This window comes from Misgurnus anguillicaudatus, chromosome 19 (genome assembly GCF_027580225.2).
Source record: "Misgurnus anguillicaudatus chromosome 19, ASM2758022v2, whole genome shotgun sequence".
NCBI lineage: Eukaryota > Metazoa > Chordata > Actinopteri > Cypriniformes > Cobitidae > Misgurnus > Misgurnus anguillicaudatus.
The window spans coordinates 21,983,950-22,005,866 of record NC_073355.2 but is presented as its reverse complement, the minus strand read 5'-3'; the positions used below and the strand labels follow the sequence as shown (position 1 = coordinate 22,005,866).

The window sequence follows — 21,917 nt, the reverse complement described above, 5'->3', positions numbered from 1 at the left end:
CGGTCCCCATGGCAGTACAATGCTCCTACACTGTAATGGGCTTCTGACCCTGTGCGGTTTGTGTCACCTATGACAATTCTCCTGACAGGCAGGTGGTCTCTGAATGACAGATATCCTTTATCTACATGCCTTATAAACAAAGATGTTAGGTAAAATAGGTTTTAACTTCAGTTTTGTTAAATTTATACGACATATAGTTTGCAATCTATAGTTTGATTTTATCAATAGTGTTTATTTATTATCTTTTATATTCACAGGTATTTGATAATATCTTAAAATATCATATAAACAACGTTAAGAGAGTAGAATTAAATTGAGTTTTTTGTTTGTTTATTTATTTACTTTCTCTCTGTGTCTCTCACCATTGGCGGTAGTCAGCATCACAGTTGCACCAGTATTTAGAGTCAGTGCAGGTTTGATTGACAGCACATCCACATTTTCCACTCTCTGGGAACGCCCCGCCCCAATATTCATGACTCTCATTATGTCGACCAATCCAATAAGTGTAAGGCCTTCCATCTATTAACATTAACCCAAAATAAAAAAAGACAGTCAATGGGGTAATGCAGGCACAGCTGTCTAATCTTTCGACTCACATGCAAGCTTTTCATTGTTAAAATGTACGTTGTTTATTTGCAGGAATGTATGCTACAGATGTTTAATGCTGCATTCACACCAGCCACGGTAGAGGCGTCAAGCGCAAGTGATTTTAATGTTAAGTTAATGTGAAGACGCGTTGACGCGCGTCTGAAGGTCTCGCGGCACGAATGAGGCGTAGACACGATTCCGCCTCAATTCGCGCGAATTAGACGAATTAGAAGTGAGCGTTGCTGCGGCAAACGCGCAAGTTGAACATTTTTAACTTTGTCGGAAAAACGTGCCGCGTTAACCAATCAGGAGCTTGCTCAAGTAGTGACGTGATTACAGGAAGCGAGTCACAGAAGCCTATGGAAGAAGGCCCTTCCATGACGCGAATTTCCGAGTGGATGTCTCAATGACTAGAATTTCACGCGCGGCTTTCACGCGCGAATGTAAGTAAACTCAAAATGTTCAAGCGACAAACTAGACGCCGTAGACGCAATTTTGATGCCTCAAACGCGGCTGGTGTGAACCCATGGTAAGGGTATTTGTTGAACTTAAAGGAATAGTTCACCTAAAAATATTAATTCAGTCATCATTTAACCTCAAGTTTATCAAAATCTTTAAATGTTTGTAACCAAGCAGATCCGGGGCACCACTGACTTCCATAGTAGGAAAAAATAATACAATGGAAGTGATTCGTGCCCCAGATCTGCTTGGTTTCAAACATTTTTGCTATTTGGGTGGAGTGATTAGCGCAAAAACACGGGGCTTCTCGGGTGCTGCGAGCAAATCACTCCGCCCAAGTAGCAGTGCTACTATACAATGACTATACAAATCACAACATATAAATCGGAAAATATTGGCGTCATTTTGTCACTTAATTGGAGCGGTATGCTAGCTGGAGCCATTTACTTCAAGTCTTTGTGCTAAGCTAAGCTAGCGGTGGGTGCGTCAGACAGAGTTACAGCACGCACAGAGATGAGAAAGATATGTATGGACTTATCTAACTCTGGGGGATACAGTGAATAAGCTAAAATCCCAAAAAGTCGGCGTGTTCCTTTAAGGCTGAGTAAATGATGACAGTATTTTTAATGTACTTAATTCCACTGATCACTGAGCGTGTTGCTCTAGTACAGTCCAGTAATACACTTACGTGGAGTGTTGAGGAGACGTGACTTGTAGCATGAGAATTCAATCCACTGTTCGCAGTATAATGAAGTGTTTGCTAAGGCAGTGACTTCATCCCACGATGCATTTACATACCGGAGGTCCCCAATATAAGGTCGATCCACAGTGGACCCGCTCACCTTTGTGCTTTTCATACGGTTGTGCTCGATAACGGTCCATGATTTTTGCACTAAAAATATGACATGATTCATTTTAGTTAAAATGATCAAATCTTTAAAAACACCTCAAAGGTTTCTACTTTGCACATACACATGTTGCAGAAGACTTTGAAAGGCTTCAGTGGTCCACTCAGATCTGGATCTATGGTGTAGTTTCCTGACCAATATTTCCCATTCAGTCTGTAAGCCTCACACGATTCTCTGTAGACGGCTGGAATAGAAAGAGATTTAAATAGTGCGACTCTCATATTTCACCAGACGAAATCAATAGAAGTCACAGGAAATCTCTTTAGTAAAGGACACTTACAGTTATGACAAACCTCTCCCTTATAGCCAGTGTTGTTACATACACACAGAAAGTCATTCCAGGACTGAATACACCTGCCTTCATGTTCACATGGGTTTGGAGTGCACCTGAAGAAAAGGCACGGCTTACATTTCAATAATTCAAAATATTACATTGCATGTCTTTTTTCTGAAATACATCAAAATTAATTAGATGCGTCAGACAAATGCTAAGATCAAACCTGTTCCATTGTACATTTCATCTATTGATATTTACCCTTTTGTTTCTCTCATGATCCAATTTGTGTGTCATTACTGTTTTAACAATAACTGACACTATCCACATTGCTTTGACCGTATGACTACTCCTGGTTACTAAGATGTTAAATTTTAAATAGGGACGCACCCTATACTTTAAGGAGGTCTCATATACACACCTGTCTGTAATTCCGCATGTGCCCACCAGGATTTCGGCATATCTACCCCATTTTCTCTGCAGCATGACATCTATATCCACAGGCTCATCATCTATAAAGATCTGCTGCATGCAGCCGTGAAAGCGGGATAGCTTGGTGACACAGCGAGCCGTGTTATTGGTCTTAGGACAACCTGCAATGAGTCAACAGATATTTTTTATTCATGATATCTACTGTGCAGATATGAAACAACAAATATATTCTTATTTAGTATTGATGATGAACATTTAGACTGCATCACATTTGCTTTTAGTGTCAGAGTGTACATTCAGAGCTCAGATGCAAATGCCTTTAAAGGAGACATTTCACAAGACTCCAAGATGTCAAATGAATCTTTGGTGTCCCCAGATATACTTAAAGTTTTAGCACAAAATAACATATAGATAAAAGTGTCCTTTGAAATGCAAATGAGCTGATTTCTGCACTAAATGACAGTGTCGTGGTTGGATAGTGCAGATTAAGAGGTGGTATTGTCCCCTTCCGACATCACAAGGGGAGCCAAATTTCAATTACCTATTTTTTCACATGTTTGGAGAGAATGGATTACCAAAACTAACTGGGTTGTTCTTTTTCACATTTTCTAGGTTGATAGAAGCACTGGGGACCCAATTATAAGACTTAAACAGTCAGATTTTCATTATATGTCCCCTTTAAATGCCACCTCTGTCAAAAATAAGATATTTATATAAACCAAATGCTCTTGGCACATATTATACACTTTATCAAATACTTTTGCTTTAAATCTGCTTATTGCCGGCCCCAGGACATTTAGAAAGATTGATTTGCTGGCAGAATCCATTAAGAGTCTGATAAAAAAAGGCTCATTTACAAGAATATATGTCTGACGCACTTAGAGGGTTTTGCATCTGAGCTCTTCACATTCTATCTAACTATACAATTATCATATAGTGAATCATCAATTTTCATAAAAAAAGACAAAGCAGACTAATCACTCACCTCCGAAGAAGTAGCGGTCTCCTGTACGGACCGTGAACGGGTTGGTGATCTTCAGTGGGGAGCTCTCATCTTCATCAATTGTGATGGACAGCAAGTTGTCTTTGGCGGCAAGGTCAACTGTGTGCCAGAAGCCGTCATTTAGACGATACCCTGAGAGAGAAGAAAAAAACGCAATGTTCAGGAGATACCAGACATGAAGGAAAAAGTGTGACATAACGAATATAATGGACACTGATCAGTGGCGGCTCGTGAATGCTCTTCCGAGGGGCGCAAATTCAAAATATGTGTTCGGAGTGTATGTGAGTTGCTTGCGTTTTCATAATATGTGTTTGTTGCTTCATGTGAACCATGTGCATCACGTGTTTTGTCAAAATAAGTGCCTGCTGCACACGCGTCAAACCTGTTTATGATAAAAAAGACGCTCACGTTCACAAAATACAAGCAAGAAACTCCCTTAACAGTAAACTCTGATTACACATGAGATTATGTGAGTATCTGGCAAACATGAGCGTCTCTTTTAAGACCCTTTAGACGCATCTGCAGCAGGCACTAATTTTGACACGACACGTGATGCACATAGGTTCACTCGACGCGCCGAACACATATTTTGAAATTACGAACCACACACATGATGGGCTACATACATGTTGTGACGAACTTCGCATTGAGCCCCTTCGAAAAAACAAGTCACCGGCCGCCACTGACACTGATCCTAAACGATACCTGCAGCAAAGCGTATTCTCTTGTTTCCAGGCTGCATGAGAGTGACATTGACCTGTCCTTCACTGAGCCCCAGCTCCAGAGAGCCCAAATCATCAGCAAACCTGGTGAACATCAGCAGCCCTGTGTAGTCCCAAGAACGGAACTTAAACTTCACGGCCAGACGGTTCTTCCGAAAGAAGCCGGGGAGCTGCAGGTAGTTGTTTGGTCCCGCAAAGGTCATGGGTCTCCAAAGTAGGTCACGGCAGATATAATGCATCATTTTCTGAAGAAGGGCAAATTAAGAAATGGATAAGGAAAAATAAAAGGATGACTATCATAAAAACATTCTGCAATGGCAATACGGTGCACATCTACAGTACATGCAGTTATACATACTGACTGTTATTACTCTATAATACTAGCTTCTGGTGATGAAACCTGTATAAATTAGGCCCTATCATGCTCTCTAAAAACTTCACATACCTTTTTAGGAGCTAGTCGAACTTCAGGCTCCTGGTACTGTGTCATCTTGATGATATTAATGCCATTGATGAAGACATTCTCCATACACCCACGAAAGTTTACCTTACCAGGAAGGTGAGGCAAGTCTTTCTCAATCACCCCACCAACATAAAGCTAGAAGTAAATGAATAATCACAATAATTAACAAATTTAGGGTGTTAAATTTCTTAAAACGCCAATGGATCATAACTTTGATTAAATAAGCAAACATTATTTTTGTCCTCCATGATATTCACATTTAAAGGTGACGTGCAGAATGTTTTAACATATTGTAAAAATACACTGCTCTCCTAAATCAATTAACAAAGAGAGATTCTCCTGATAATGGTAGATGATGTAGCGTTGTGGCGTTTGACTCAAACAAAATAAAAAATAAAAAACAAAGTAAGTAATAATAACAGGATTCCCACACATGAGTTAACTTCAAATTCAAGGACCTTTCAAGGACTTTCCAGGCCCAATACCCTTAAATTCAAGGACTAAATGTGGGGACACATTTCAAGTGAGAGCAAGGTTACATCATGTTACCTTTTAAGATACATTGTTACAGTTCCCTTTTGAAGGAACTCGCGCTGTGTCACTGCGGTGACACTTTGGGGACGTCTCCAGGGCTAAGTGTGTCTGAATGTGTATATCAAATTCAACCAATGGTGAGGCTTAACGACAAAGACAGGGTGACGTGGGAGCCAGGAAGTATATCTCTAACTGAAATATTGTTAAAGACGGCGTTACAGGTACGTAGGAAGTATGGCAAGGAGATGCAGCGTCTCGTTCCCTTCTCAGGGAACAACAGTTACATATGTAACCAGAGACATTTTTATTTGTCAAACACAACTATCTAAAAAAGCATTTTGGTAGGAATCAACATTCGCATACAGAAGATATAAGCATTTAAAGTGAACAGTTTAGCACATGTGCTTAAAAAGTCTAGAATTTTTATATTATCCTACACTACACAGGGAATAATATGGATTTTTTTCCAGAAAACTTCTTGCATAAAATAGATTCAAACACTTTCAATGACCTGTATCTATACATGTATATTTTCAAAGCTTCCCAGGGCGTGGAATTTTTCCCCCCAGATTCACAAATTTTTAAGGATTTCAAGGACCCGTGGGAACCCTGTAATAAATGTGAGTGAATGTAATTCAGTTTTAAAAAAGTGTCAATCAGTTTCACCTGTTTGTCCAGATCCAGGTGCTGAAACTCTCCGTTGAGTATAGTAGTCTCAGTCTCGCTGTCCAGGGTGAAGTTTACCTCTCGGCCGTAGCGTTTAATGGTGACGTAATGCCAGTGTTGAGTATCCAACAGGTTTCCCAGTCTCATTGTGGTCATCCCATTGGTGTTATGGACTGTGCTGCTCCCTTAGGTAAAGCATGAAACCAGTCAGAATACACCTGTTATTCAACTAGCTCTATGCAATTTTGAAAGTTTTGAAATAAATAAATTGTAAGAAAGTTAATAAAAAACTAAACAGATGATTCAGATATTCAATTGACTGTATTTGTCTTTTTAATATATTGAATCTGTACTCTAAATCTAATAATCATTACCCAGGCTGATGTGTAAGTACAGCCGGCCAGTTTTTAGCTCTAGAGTGATGGAGTCTCCCTGCAGCCCCTCACTGTGCAGGAGAATGCCGTCTTTCTCCAGGGTCTTAAAGTTCAAAGCATAATGATCCTGAAGCGTTCTCATTTTGCCCTTCGGAAACGAATACGCCACCATATCATCCCCCTCAAAGTGCATCACGTATGAATCTGTGAGGGGACAAGATGATGGAAAGGTTTGTCAGAGATTGTACTGGACTTTTTTGCCCAAAATCATTAGGGTATTGAGTAAAGATTATGTTCTAAGATATATTGTATATTTCCTACAGTATAAATATATCAAAAAAATATTTATTATTAGTAATGTGTTGGTGTTTGGGCATATTTAAAGGTGATTTTCTTTGATATAGATTTATTGCACCCTCAGATTCCAGACTTTTAAACCTGTTGACAAATACTTTCCTATCCTAACAAACCATACATCAAAAAACTTATTTATTCAGTTTTCAGATGATGTATGAATCTTTAATTCAAAACATTAGCTAATATGACTGGCTTTGTGGTCCAGGGTCATGTACTGTATGTCTGTGCTACTAGAAAAAGTAGCTGAATCTGTATACTGAGTTTGGTTGCAAGCTTGTTACTATTACTAGGCGCTGTTCTGTAAAGAGATGTTCTGTATTATGTTTTTGGATGCTAGTGTTTAGTGACATGGTCCAGACTTGCTATCAGTCCAAATGTGCTAGCTAGAGTTTCTTAGTTTACCGTAAGGACAGCCGTAGACTTCCAGTCGAAGGCCAATCTTGCCTCCATTTTCAGTATTCCATCCCATGGGATAAATGCGGAGATGTTTGGCAGTGAACGCATAATGAAAGACATTCCTCTTTACCTGGTAGTAATTCCAGTTGCCAGGCAACGTCTGAGAGACAAATACATATGAATTTTCAATGCCCCAGATCTTTATACAGCACTTAAATCATAAACTTACTAATGGCTACAACTTCAGCACACCTACAGATAATCCTTTACTAAAAGCATATTTAAAGGGATAGTTCACCCAAAAATGAAAATTCTGTCATCCTTTACTCACTCTCATGTTGTTTTACATCTGTATTAATTTTTTTTCTAATGAACACAAAAGAAGATATTTTAATAAATGATGATAAGCACACGGCAGGTAAAAACCATTAACTTCCACAGTAGAAAAAAAATTCTATGGAATTCAATAGAAACCGTCAACTGTGTGCTTACCATACTTGATCAAATATCTTTATCATCATTTATCACAATATTACCATAGTATTTGTTTTTCTTACTATGGAAGGAAATCAATGGTTTCCAACAGAAACTTACCATGGGAACTCAATCTGGGGAAGTTTGGAAATAAATTTATGGGATTTATTTGGAAGTTTATGGGAATTATTTGGAAATTTAGGGAAACGTAAAGTATATCATATACTAACATAAATTACATTTAGTTTGGTCATATAAGCAGACATGCATACAAGGCAGTGGCACCCCAGGGTGGGGGGGGGCAGGGGGACCATGCCCTGCCTAAAAAGACACTAGCCAATTTATTGGCCCCAACCAGAAAAAGTTAAGACACATTTTTAGATAAATATGGGCATTTTGACATTATTTTGTATGCAAGATTCAACAAAAGATCTGTGCATGTTTTGGAAGAATGCAATGTGGCCCTCATTGGCCGTTCAGTAAGCAGTGTGATGTGTGCATGTGACTAAAGAACGTGCAGGGTAGAAATTCAACTGGCATTGCATAAAATATTGTTGTTTTTAACAAAATGATGCTGCATTTTTTTTAACATTCCCAGTTTATTCCCATTCATTCCTGTTAATTCCCATATATTCCCGTTAATTCGCATGAAAAGTTTCCAGCCTTGGAAATTCCTAGAATTTTGAAACCCTAGCTGTGTGCAACTGAGGGTGAGTAAATTGAGACAGAATTTTAATTTTTGGATGAACTATCCGTTTAAGTTTGAGCCTTAATGTCCTGAACCAAGTATTTTTGGTAAGCACATGTCACTTAATGGGCTCTAATTACACTTAAAGACTGACAAATACAGACAGTGTTTACCATGTTGCCTCCTTTCATGACATACGGAGTCCATGTGTCGGGTCGGTCTCCATACAGCAGCATGTATTTTGTGACCCAGTCATAAGAGTTGAAGGTACCCTGAGTAGCGATCGCCATGATACGATACTTTGTCCAAAAGTCAATCTGCATCCATGGCTGTCTGTCCTGAGGGGAAGGAGACCAGCCACTGCTCCCTATATCATCAACACACACATGTGAGAAAGTAATGCAAAAAAAATACATATATACTTGACATAGGACATCAGTTGGTGACAAAACACATAACCAACATTTATCCCCTTATAAAAACATTGAAATGTACTGTACTAGCCTTAGACAGATGAATTTGTGCCAAAACAGAATAGTTTACACTGGACACACAACCTTTGATATCCACAGCATATTTTCTTTTTTTTTAAATGCCATCAAGCCAATTTATTTCACTATCCTAACTACAGTGTGATTTGTATTAACAGACATGACCCAATTAGGCAAGATGTTTGTGCCATCAGATATTCTTGTAGCGTAATGACTTACCGTACAGTTTGCCAAAGTGTGCGGAGTAAAGAAAGTTATATCTGGATGAGGCATGAAAAGCGGAGGAATACAGCGGAGACACCAGCGGATCTAAGCATGGCCCTGAAAGCAATAAAAGATATTTGCTCTTAAGTTAATGAAGTGGCAATTCACAAAAACATTATACATTGACCTTAAAATGACATAAAAAGGTCACATGATTTAGTCGGTGAAACTAGCTCAGTAAAGTTACAATTAGGAGGCGGCCAGAAGAATGAAAAATCATTGTAAATGTGTTTTTAGTGTGTAATGTATCTTACTAGTAGGACAGAATATAAACCAGGCCTATTTAGAGAGCATTTGCCCTGCTGTTTCATTGGTTGTTCTGTTACACAAATCCCTGCTTCAATTAGACCTGGCAACATTTCAACCTAATCTAAACAGCAGCGTCAGATAAGCCCACCTCAATCTCACCCTCTCAACAGAGCTCTAATAAAATCATCTGCCCAAATGGCATCGCATCTCATCATAGCTCAACCAACATACCTCACTAACTACACAGAGAACATGAAAAGAGACTGATGAGCAACTATCAAGATAAAAGACAGACAACCAGGAAAACAAGGAAATTGATGCGGGGAGAGATAAAATAAGCTTTTCAATTAAATAATCGAATGAGAAATGGTCACTCCATTCTTAGTAATCCTTCACATTTAGTGTTTTCAAGGGCATTTATCAAATTTATGTCCGCTTTCAGATGAAATATGCAAGACTAATGAGATCAATCTAATCAAACAAGACTCACAACTAAAATGCCTCACTGTAAGCAGGCTCATAGTCGGAGCTTATCACACTTTTTTGAAGAATGTGTATGCATTTTTTGGGGTTTGTGCGTCATTAAAATTGGATTTAAATATGCATGGGTCCCCCTTTCACCAGGACGATGCACATGATTGCCAGCCTGTGTGTGTTTCTCAAGGTGGTGTTATCCTGCAGAAACCCCAAACAGACTGCAGGGGTCTGACTGCACAGTTCAAACACCCAGAGGAGGAGATGGTATTAGTATTCTATCCACTGCGGCTGAGAGAGAGAGAGAGAGAGAGAGAGAGAGAGAGAGAGAAAGATGACAAAATACTGCATGACTCATCTAGTTTATTCCCGTGTGATTTTCACTTGAGAATCTGCTTTGAGGAGGGAAAGAGAGAAAGAGAGAGAAGATCCCTTTGCTTTGATATTATCTTTTAGTATTTGCCTACAGTATAGCTCAAGTCTTCATGCTATGAATTCAACTTAAGATGAGGAAACGTTACGTCCAGCTTTTCTTAATTTCAGATTTATCTCATAGGAAATGTGGCAGTCTATAGTCTTAGATGTGAATGAAAGAAATGGAATTGACCTTGTCAGGACAAAGGAAGTGTAGCTGTCTGAAAGACGTCTGGGCTTGGTCAAGATGTTCTTGTAGCCCTGATTCAGAGTAATGAATCATTTATGTTGTTAAACTATCATACTGTAACAACAGCATTACATGGAATACAAAACTAATGTTTCCGTGAGTTGTCTAAGCATTTAGGATTTGAGGAAGACTGTTAGTATTTAGACAGTCACCCTATCCAATCACTCTTCACTGTTCTTTCAGCGAAGTTGAAATGAAGGTATCTGATGAATATATAATTATATTATATTATTTCAAAACTCTCAATATTTTATTCACACTGAGGGATATAATCTGTCAGGAACAAGACATGAACCCAGGCACAATAAACAAAGCCAGTGCCTTCACACAAATCATTGTACTGCCAGGTCCCTGTCACATGGAGCTAGAAACGATGGCAAGACAGGATCCTGACAGTACCTCAAGGGATACAATAGACATAAGACAACACTGAGACACAGAACCAACAAAACATGACAAATAACAACAAGGGCAGACAAGAATAAATTACAAAAGGGTTGGGGTGTAACAATACCCAACACGGGAGGGGGGTGGAGGCACAACAGAGTTCAGAATGGAAGAGGAGGGTGGGAATGGAGTCCTTAGTCCAGTTATGGGGCGAGGAGTGCGGGCAGGCTTGATGGGGGTAAACGGGATGGGAACAAGCTGAGGTGGGACAGGTCCAGGGTAGCCAGATGGGAACAGGGCAGGATCCAAGGGCTGAAGGGGGGCAGGAAACTGAGCTGACAGAAATGAGCCAGGGCCAGAGGGTGGTTTAGGACTCCCTGGGTCTGAGTGTAAGTTCAGGGAGGGCATAGAAAAAGGAATTGAGTACCAGGTAGAGGGGCAGAGTGATGAGGGTGCAGGGGATGCGGCAACAGACATCGGAGGCGAGACAGGGACCAAGACAGGGGGCGCTCCAGCCGGCAGCAGAGGCGAGACAGGGACCAAGACAGGGGGCGCTCCAGCCGGCAGTGGAGGCGAGACAGGGACCAAGACAGGGGACGCTCCAGCCGGCAACAGAGGAGAGACAGGGACCAAGATAGGGGGCGCTGCTGCTGGCAACGAGGACGAGACAAGGACCAAGACGGGGAGCGCTGCAGCCGGCTGTGGAGCCGAAACCGGGGGTGCTGCATCCAGCAGTGGAGCCGAGACATGAGGCGCTGCAGTGGGCTGAAGAGCGAGACAGGGGGCGCTGTAGCGAGTGGGCTGGAGAGCAGAGATAGGGAGCGCTGTAGCGAGCGGGCTGGAGAGCCGAGACAGGGGGAGCTGCAGCGGGCTGGAGAGCAGAGACAAGAGGCGCTGCAGCGGGCTGGAGAGCAGAGACAGGGGGGCACTGCAACGGGCTAGAAAGCTGATGCTCCCTTCCTTTTCTTTCTTTTGGGGCGAGTCACAGGAGTCGTGGCCAGTTGTGGTGACACAGGGACAGACGAGACTGGCTCAAAGGGGATCACAGGAAGCGTTACTGGTTCTGGGGAGGAAGCATCCGAGGCCAACTCCCAGGTGAGGCTCTTTTCCCTCTTTCTTTTGAAGGCTGGCTCCTGGGGCAGGGCCCTTAGGAGGCGACAGAGATGGACGAGGGTCCTCTAAGGACCTGACACCCAGGATGCAATCCTCCTGGATAGGAGGCAGTGAACTTGACGTGGAGCTAGGGGGTGGCTTTCGATTCTGGTCCCATTGCCGCTGTCGTAGGACGAGGTGGCCTACTAACTCCCAGTAGGGAAGATGGAGCAAACTCCCTCGCTCGGAAGAGGTGGAGGGTCGTTCAGGCCAGCCACAAAGTAAGCACTGTCCAGAAACTCTGGGTAACACACCCTACTCTTCTACACTGCCAGGGCGTAGTCCCTGAGAGGGAGCTCTCTCTGGGGTGGAAAGGGCCCACTGCCTTAGAGCATCTGGGTGGAGATGGTGCTCCACTACTCCGGGTCTGACGCACACTGCATGACTGAAGGGGCTGTATTTTGGGTTCTGTTCTGACTCTTTTGTTCTGTCAGAAACAGGATACGAACCTAGATGCAGACAGTTTTTGTGATGAAGCCGGTTTTATTAGAAACAAAACATACAATACTGCTACAAACATCTTATAAATACCCGAGCAGCAGACGGAGAGTCAGCTTTTGAAATCCGCAAGTCAGATGCAGACAGTTTAACAGAAACTTTTATTGTTGACAAAAAGGGAAAATAAAGCCCACAAAGGGGCAAAACAACATAAACTTGGCAAAAAAACACTAAACAGACTAGACTTAACAATAAACTTGACAAACGACTACACTTAGCTTGACTGAATACTAGACTAGACTTAAGCAGAATCAACACACAGGATAAGTACAAAATGAACGAGCACAGGACAGCAAATACAAGTATACAACTAAAATAAGGGAAGCAAATCAAGAGGGCAACTGGTGACATGAATAAAACAATAAGATGATAAATGAGGAGACAAGGGGGCGGGGTCGGGAGATGAAACAGAAGGCACAAGGCCTGAATAAACAAAGCCAGTGCCTTCACACAAAACATTGTACTGCCAGAACCCTATCACAAGGAGCTAGAAACAGGATCCTGACAATAATGAATCGGCTCAATGTGACCCAGCCTCATCTATCTTTTATTATTGCCTGTAACTGTGCTTGAAATTGAAGTTTTTGTGATTTCTGATTTTCTTTTAATTCTTTCCCCTGGAAGGTGTGTAGAGCAGAGACGAGTGACCCGCAAGAGCAATGGTTATGGTTATTAAAGTGCTCCATCCAGAGCTGCTGCAGGGAAAACAATGGCACATCCATACACACCTGTGCAAAACTCGAATACAATATTCAAGCCCTTAGAAATACATTTATATTCTGCCTCTGCTCATGTGCCAGATTTGCAATCTGGTCTTTTTAAGTCATACTGTAAGCTCACCTGCTTATCCATTATTTAAAGAAATAATGGAAAACAAAGAGAGGCCTGATCTTTAAACTTTGAGACAGAAAGGCAGATGCTCAAAGGTCACATTCTTTCTGATCCAATTGTTTAAATCCTAATTAGTGTGTAATGTTGCTATAATAGCATAAATAATACCTGGAAAATGATAAAGCTCAAAGTTCAATGCCAGGCGATATATTTTCTTTAACCGAATTCGGCTTTCAAAGCCTACAGCGAACGTCCGGTTTGGACTACAGCCCTCTACTTCCTGCTTTAATGACATCACTAGAACAGTCAGTCTCCAGCTAAGCTAACGGCAAGCTAAGCTGCTGTCGAATCACAACACACTAAACAAACTACACAATCAGAACTCGTTACGTATTTCTGAAGGAGGAACAGTCCCTCCAGAAAAACGCGATTGTGCGATCGCGCGATATATTGCATAATCAGTCAAAGTCCGCATATTTATGCGGGGCTGCATTTTTTCCAAATACGACGCACTTTCGTTGCATTAATTACATATTTCCGCGCACAAAATATGCGGGGCTTGCATGATTTCATAATCTCCGCATTTTCGTAGCAAAAACTCACATATATATTAGCAGAAAGTTGAAAAATGTTGCATTTACTTCCCAAAAGCGCAGCCGTGTCCTCTATTGCCATGGGAACGTTATGAAGTGACGTGATTATGTGACGTGAACATCATTGCAGCTTTTGCAAGTTTCCGCAGTTTTTGCAAGTTCCGCAATTTTCGCAAATTCCCGCAATTCCATCGCATAAATTGCATAAATATCCCGCATATTCCATCGCATTTTTTAAGAAAACGTGCCGCAAAACGAGGATTTTTGCCCGCAACAATCACAAAAAAACTTTTCTGGAAGGACTGAAGGAAGACATCAGCCTGTTTAGGACAGTGAAAACAGCGCTATACAGATAAGTCAATTATGTGAAAAATACCACTTTTTTTACACGTGAAACATGAACACATGTTAGTAGTTATATGGGACCTCTATCTGTCAAAATTTGATTGATTTATGACCCCTTTGACAAGGGGGCGGGACTATCAATCAAAAGCTGTACAATCTGTCTAGGTTTCAGAATGGTATATCAAGGGCTTTAGACAGCGAGTATCCGGACCGTGCGTGTTTTACGATGTGTCAATCAGCTCGTTGTTATTCCTGTGTGTGTGTGTGTGTGTTTTGTCAAGCGAATGTTTTATTGCTGTCAAAAATAAGTTTATAGTTTAAGACTGTCCAGGTTCTGTCACTTTTTATGACCGCGGTCTCTCTTTTCCCATCCGTACTCACCAGCCCTCAGCCCCCACTGCGTATCTCACAGAGGGGTCCGGTGTTCAGCGGACCTGTGTGCTGATTTAGACGAAAATCTGTATATTTTAAACTAAATAAAATTTTAGCCGCTTCATGAGATCCGTGAGTCTTTTCACGACCCCTGCTCACTATGTTCAGGCGTATTAAAGCTCGATCACCGGTGGTGATAGAGAACGAGCCGAGTGCGCGTTCATATCTGTCGTTTTAAAATAAACGTAATAAATGTAATTCTGTCCGCTGTTGCAAAATAAAGATTTATTTTAGATTTAGGGGTTTCTTGAACCAAGTCTCTGATTAAAACATGTGAATGCGCGCACCGACGGTGACAGAGAACTTACGCTGATGCGCACTTATATCTGACCTTAATAAACTTTTAAATATTTTAATACGTTTTCATCCCATCTTCAGGGTTTGTTTTTATTAATGTCTACTTAAAACCATGTGTGAATATGTGTATATTATACAACGAATCTTATCATGTATGCTCTGACAAAATAAAGCATTATTTTAGATTTTAGGTGGTGCGGACACATATTTATGGCAAATACTGTTGAATATAAACGTTCGTTTTGTCAAAAGTTTCTTTAAAGTCAATAAGGAATCAAACATTTTAGATGTATCTGGTTAAACTTAAATCTGATATTTTCTATTGGTCTATTTCTTTAGTATCTGATCAGACACAATGTTTCAGAAGCTGATTTGTGAGGGTCTGTGTGCGTGCGAGATAATTCACAGCAGGGGCGGATTGTAAACTAGTTAGAGACTTTTAAAACCGTGATGGTAAAATGTAACAGGTCCACTCTGAAGAAAAGTAAAGTTTTATTTTAGATTTAGTTTTTTTTTTTAAACAAGTCTCTGATTAAAACTTTTGAGTGTAACATCACAAATATTTAACATATTCCGTATACCTGTATAGTTTAACCATTCCCTTATGCCATAACCTTAGGCGCCGTCAATACTTCTTTCTTTAGACTAAAGGAAATTTATTTTAACCTAAATAAAAGTTTATTCGCATCACGAAGTCCGTGAGTCTTTTCTAAAGGTCGATCACCGGCGGTGACAGAGAACGTGTCGGATGTACGTTCATATATTTCGTTAAGAAACTTTTAAACGATTAAAGACATATTCATAGCATCTTCAGGGTTTGTTTTTATTATTGGCTTCTTAAAACCATGTGTGAATATGTGTATATTATAACGAATCTTATATTGTCTGCTCTGACAAAAATAAAGTATTATTTTAGACTTTAAGTGAAGTGGCAGCACGTATTTTATAGCCTACTGTTTAATATAAACGTTTGTTTTGTCAAAAGTTTCTTTAAAGTCACGCAAAAATCAAATATTTTACATGTATCTGGTTAAACTTAAATCTGCTATTATCTATTTAACTATTTTTCTGATCAGTCAGCTTACAGAAGCTGCTCTTATGATCGTGTGTGTGTGTGTGTGTGTGTGTGTGTTTGTGTGTGTGTGTGTGTGTGTGTGTGTGTGTGTGTGTGTGTGTGTGTGTGTGAGCGAGGCAATTCACAGCAGGAGAGGGTTGTAAACTAGTGAGTTAGACACTTTTAAAACGTGTTGGTAAAATGTAATATAGACCGCTCTGACAAAAACTAAAGGTTTATTATAGATTTAGCAAGTTCTTAAACAAAGTCTCTGATTAAAACATATGCGCGCACCGACAGTGACAGAGAACTTACGCTGATGCGCTCTTATATCTGTCGTTAAGAAACTTTTAAACGTTTTAAGACATTTAAGCCCCTCTTGTGGTTTGAGTTCATTGGTGTCGCCTGGCATCCGAGTGTGTACATGTGTGTTTGCGATGGATGTGGCACGGTGCGCATTGTCGGGATGGAAGGTTTCTTGAGCGTGGTGTTCCAGTGCGTGTTTTTTGTCTTGCGAGTGCTCGTCATATTTATTGATGTGAAAAAAGTTTGATGTCTTAGACGTTATCACCCACCAGTAGCCCCCAATGTGTCTGAACAGCGGTGGTGTTCAGTGGCCCGTATTGTTCCTAAAACTCCGTGTTGGTAAAATTAAGTGTAATACAGCCCATTGACAAAAAGTAAAAGGTTTATTTTAGATTTAAGGTGGTCCACCAGCGCCTTTATGGCAAGCACTTCAGGTTCTAAAAGTTTGTAACACCAAGAATTTGTTTAATGAAATATACAGTACATGTATAAGCAATGCACCCGAGTCCATAATCTCCGGACGGGTCGCCAATACTATTTTCTTTAGACTAAAGGGTATTTATTTTAACCTAAATAAAAGTTTATATGCATCACGAACGCCGTGAAGCTGTTCATGCACCGCAATCTATTGTTCACGCGCATTAAAGGTCGATCACCGGTGATGACCAGAGAACGAACCGTGTGTGTGTTCATATAAACTTAATAAATGTAATTCTGTCCGCTCTGGCAAAATAAAAGTTTATTTTAGATTTAGCCATTTCTTTAACCAAGTCTCTGATTAAAACAAGTTACATTTGCTTAGGGCAATAGGCACATGCACACACATATCTGTGGTATTAAAAATAAGGTTTTTAAAGTTTAAGAAATTTAAACATTTGAAAAAAATCAAACATTTTAGAGGTGTCTGAGTAAACTTATATCTAATGTCATATGAGCCGTACCGTGTCGCGTTCGTGTCTGTGTGCGTGTCCGTGTCAGTTTATGTATGTGTGTGTTATGCGATCCTAGAGGGCGGGGATGTGAGAGACTGTGAGGGTGTGTGTGTGTGTGTGTGTGTGTGTGTGTGTGTGTGTGTGTGTGTGTGGTTATCACGTGGTGGGGGTCCCAAATGATCAATGGCTGGATTTTTATGTGACGGACAGGCCCTAGGTCAGCCTGTGGCGTTAGATACAACTTAGGTTAACATCTATCAACGCATAATAAGCAAACATGAAATTATATTATACCTATGCATTGTTACTGATGTTCCTAGTTTTGTGTATTTTTCTTAAACTTTTGCTTTTCAAACTTAGTCAGTCTTCATACTTTTGTCTCTTCATACATTTGTTCATAGTTTTTCTTCGCTAGTGTCAACCCGCGTCTGAGATTTTTTTGTAAACTCATGTACACACTTGCGTATTTTTCTTAAACTTTTGCTTTTCAAACTTAGTCAGTCTTTAGACTTTTGTCTCTTCACACATTTGTTCAAAGTTTTTCTTCGCTAGTGTCAACCCGTGTCTGAGATTTTGTAAACTCATCAGATGTACACACTTGCGTATTTTTCTTAAACAAACTTTTGCTTTTCTAACTTAGTCAGTCTTCAGACTTTTGTCTCTTCATACATTTGTTCAAAGTTTTTCTTCGCTAGTGTCAAATCCTGTTTGAGATTTTTTGTAAACTCATGTACACACTGGTGTATTTTTCTTAAACTTTTGCTTTTCAAACTTAGTCAGTCTTCAGACTTTTGTCTCTTCACACATTTGTTCAAAGTTTTTCTTCGCTAGTGTCAAATCCTGTTTGAGATTTTGTAAACTCATGTACACGCTTGTGTATTTTTCTTAAACTTTTGCTTTTCAAACTTAGTCAGTCTTCAGACTTTTGTCTCTTCATACATTTGTTCAAAGTTTTTTCTTCGCTAGTGTCAAATCCTGTTTGAGATTTTTTTTTTGTAAACTCATGTACACACTTGTGTATTTTTCTTAAACTTTTGCTTTTCAAACTTAGTCAGTCTTCAGACTTTTGTCTCTTCACACATTGTTCAAAGTTTTTCTTCGCTAGGGTCAACTCGTGTCTGAGATTTTGTAAACTCATCAGATGTACACACTTGCGTATTTTTCTTAAACAAACTATTGCTTTTCAAACTTAGTCAGTCTTCAGACTTTTGTCACTTCATACATTTGTTCAAAGTTTTTTTTTCGCTAGTGTCAAATCCTGTTTGAGATTTTTTTTTGTAAACTCATGTACACACTTGTGTATTTTTCTTGAACAAACTATTGCTTTTCGGGCTTGGTCAGTCTTCAGACTTTTGTCACTTCATGCGTTTGTTCAGGGTTTTTTCTTCGCTGGTGTCAAATCCTGTTTGAGATTTTTTTTTGTAGACTCATGTACACACTTGTGTATTTTTCTTGAACTTTTGCTTTTCGGGCTTGGGCGGTCTTCGGGCTTTTGTCTCTTCACACATCTGTTCGGGGTTTTTTTCTTCGCTAGGGTCAAATCCTGTTTGAGATTTTTTTTTTGTAAACTCATGTACACACTTGTGTATTTTTCTTAAACTTTTGCTTTTCAAACTTAGTCAGTCTTCAGACTTTTGCATTCATTTGTTCAAAGTTTTTCTTCGCTAGTGTCAACCCGTGTCTGAGATTTTGTAAACTCATCAGATGTACACACTTGCGTATTTTTCTTAAACTTTTGCTTTTCAAACTTAGTCAGTCTTCATACTTTTGCATACATTTGTTCAAAGTTTTTCTTCGCTAGTGTCAAATCCTGTTTGAGATTTTTTGTAAACTCATGTACACACTTGTGTATTTTTCTTAAACTTTTGCTTTTCAAACTTAGTCAGTCTTCATACTTTTGTCTCTTCACACATCTGTTCAAAGTTTTTTCTTCGCTAGGGCCAAATCCTGTTTGAGATTTTTTGTAAACTCATTTACACACTTGCGTATTTTTCTTAAACTTTTGCTTTTCAAACTTAGTTCTATCTGCTCAGACAATATTTTGCATTCATCAATCGTCTTGTTTTCTTTGTAAGCGACATCATATACCTGTGATTGTTTTTGTGAATACAGATTGTTTCATTTCTATAGTTTATGCAACATTTTGGCAAACTCTTTAAATTAGTGCTAGATGATTAAAACAACAACGCAAAGTATGTTTTAGATTTACTTACTAAATCTTTCACGACGAAACAGCAATGATAGCATTATGTCTGAATCTGTAAACTTGTAAAACCACCAATAGCTCGATGTACATAACGAAGACTGCAAAATAATAAAGAGTGATTAAGTTTGAAAAGCAAAAGTTTAAGAAAAATACGCAAGTGTGTACATCTGATGAGTTTACAAAATCTCAGACACGGGTTGACACTAGCAAAGAAAACCTTGAACAAATGAATGCAAAAGTCTGATGAAGACTGACTAAGTTTGAAAAGCAAAAGTTTAAGAAAAATACGCAAGTGTGTAAATGAGTTTACAAAAAATCTCAAACAGGATTTGGCCCTAGCGAAGAAAAAACTTTGAACAGATGTGTGAAGAGACAAAAGTATGAAGACTGACTAAGTTTGAAAAGCAAAAGTTTAAGAAAAATACACAAGTGTGTACATGAGTTTACAAAAAATCTCAAACAGGATTTGACACTAGCGAAGAAAAACTTTGAACAAATGTATGCAAAAGTATGAAGACTGACTAAGTTTGAAAAGCAAAAGTTTAAGAAAAATACGCAAGTGTGTACATCTGATGAGTTTACAAAATCTCAGACACGGGTTGACACTAGCGAAGAAAAACTTTGAACAAATGAATGCAAAAGTCTGAAGACTGACTAAGTTTGAAAAGCAAAAGTTTAAGAAAAATACACAAGTGTGTACATGAGTTTACAAAAAAAAAATCTCAAACAGGATTTGACCCTAGCGAAGAAAAAAACTTTGAACAGATGTGTGAAGAGACAAAAGTCTGAAGACTGACTAAGTTTGAAAAGCAAAAGTTTAAGAAAAATACACAAGTGTGTACATGAGTTTACAAAAAAAAATCTCAAACAGGATTTGACACTAGCGAAGAAAAAACTTTGAACAAATGTATGAAGTGACAAAAGTCTGAAGACTGACTAAGTTTGAAAAGCAAAAGTTCGCTCAAGAAAAACACACAAGTGTGTACATGAGTCCACAAAAAAAAATCTCAAACAGGATTTGACACTAGCGAAAAAAAAAACTTTGAACAAATGTATGAAGTGACAAAAGTCTGAAGACTGACTAAGTTTGAAAAGCAATAGTTTGTTTAATAAAAATACGCAAGTGTGTACATCTGATGAGTTTACAAAATCTCAGACACGAGTTGACACTAGCGAAGAAAAACTTTGAACAATGTGTGAAGAGACAAAAGTCTGAAGACTGACTAAGTTTGAAAAGCAAAAGTTTAAGAAAAATACACAAGTGTGTACATGAGTTTACAAAAAAAAAATCTCAAACAGGATTTGACACTAGCGAAGAAAAAACTTTGAACAAATGTATGAAGAGACAAAAGTCTGAAGACTGACTAAGTTTGAAAAGCAAAAGTTTAAGAAAAATACACAAGCGTGTACATGAGTTTACAAAATCTCAAACAGGATTTGACACTAGCGAAGAAAAACTTTGAACAAATGTGTGAAGAGACAAAAGTCTGAAGACTGACTAAGTTTGAAAAGAAAAAGTTTAAGAAAAATACACAAGTGTGTACATGAGTTTACAAAAAATCTCAAACAGGATTTGACACTAGCGAAGAAAAACTTTGAACAAATGTATGAAGAGACAAAAGTCTGAAGACTGACTAAGTTAGAAAAGCAAAAGTTTGTTTAAGAAAAATACGCAAGTGTGTACATCTGATGAGTTTACAAAATCTCAGACACGGGTTGACACTAGCGAAGAAAAACTTTGAACAAATGTGTGAAGAGACAAAAGTCTAAAGACTGACTAAGTTTGAAAAGCAAAAGTTTAAGAAAAATACGCAAGTGTGTACATGAGTTTACAAAAAAATCTCAGACGCGGGTTGACACTAGCGAAGAAAAACTATGAACAAATGTATGAAGAGACAAAAGTATGAAGACTGACTAAGTTTGAAAAGCAAAAGTTTAAGAAAAATACACAAAACTAGGAACATCAGTAACAATGCATAGGTATAATATAATTTCATGTTTGCTTATTATGCGTTGATAGATGTTAACCTAAGTTGTATCTAACGCCACAGGCTGACCTAGGGCCTGTCCGTCACATAAAAATCCAGCCATTGATCATTTGGGACCCCCACCACGTGATAACCACACACACACACACACACACACACACACACACACACACACACACCCTCACAGTCTCTCACATCCCCGCCCTCTAGGATCGCATAACACACACATACATAAACTGACACGGACACGCACACAGACACGAACGCGACACGGTACGGCTCATATGACATTAGATATAAGTTTACTCAGACACCTCTAAAATGTTTGATTTTTTTCAAATGTTTAAATTTCTTAAACTTTAAAAACCTTATTTTTAATACCACAGATATGTGTGTGCATGTGCCTATTGCCCTAA

At 39.2% G+C, this 21,917-nt stretch overlaps 1 protein-coding gene across 1 annotated transcript in view; it reads right to left on the bottom strand.

Moving 5' to 3' along the window:
* Positions 1 to 21,917, bottom strand: part of cntnap1 (contactin associated protein 1) — a 36,098-nt gene that overhangs the window by 6,685 nt on the left and 7,496 nt on the right. Inside the window, exons 2-15 of the mRNA XM_055192172.2 lie at positions 9,049 to 9,150; positions 8,512 to 8,705; positions 7,183 to 7,336; positions 6,424 to 6,627; positions 6,050 to 6,234; positions 4,832 to 4,984; positions 4,370 to 4,631; positions 3,647 to 3,796; positions 2,651 to 2,822; positions 2,236 to 2,342; positions 2,020 to 2,139; positions 1,736 to 1,939; positions 363 to 519; positions 2 to 129 (exon numbers count right to left, since the gene is read on the bottom strand). Coding sequence (XP_055048147.2) covers positions 2 to 129; positions 363 to 519; positions 1,736 to 1,939; positions 2,020 to 2,139; positions 2,236 to 2,342; positions 2,651 to 2,822; positions 3,647 to 3,796; positions 4,370 to 4,631; positions 4,832 to 4,984; positions 6,050 to 6,234; positions 6,424 to 6,627; positions 7,183 to 7,336; positions 8,512 to 8,705; positions 9,049 to 9,150 — 2,292 coding nt within the window. The remainder of the gene's footprint in view (position 1; positions 130 to 362; positions 520 to 1,735; positions 1,940 to 2,019; positions 2,140 to 2,235; positions 2,343 to 2,650; positions 2,823 to 3,646; positions 3,797 to 4,369; positions 4,632 to 4,831; positions 4,985 to 6,049; positions 6,235 to 6,423; positions 6,628 to 7,182; positions 7,337 to 8,511; positions 8,706 to 9,048; positions 9,151 to 21,917) is intronic.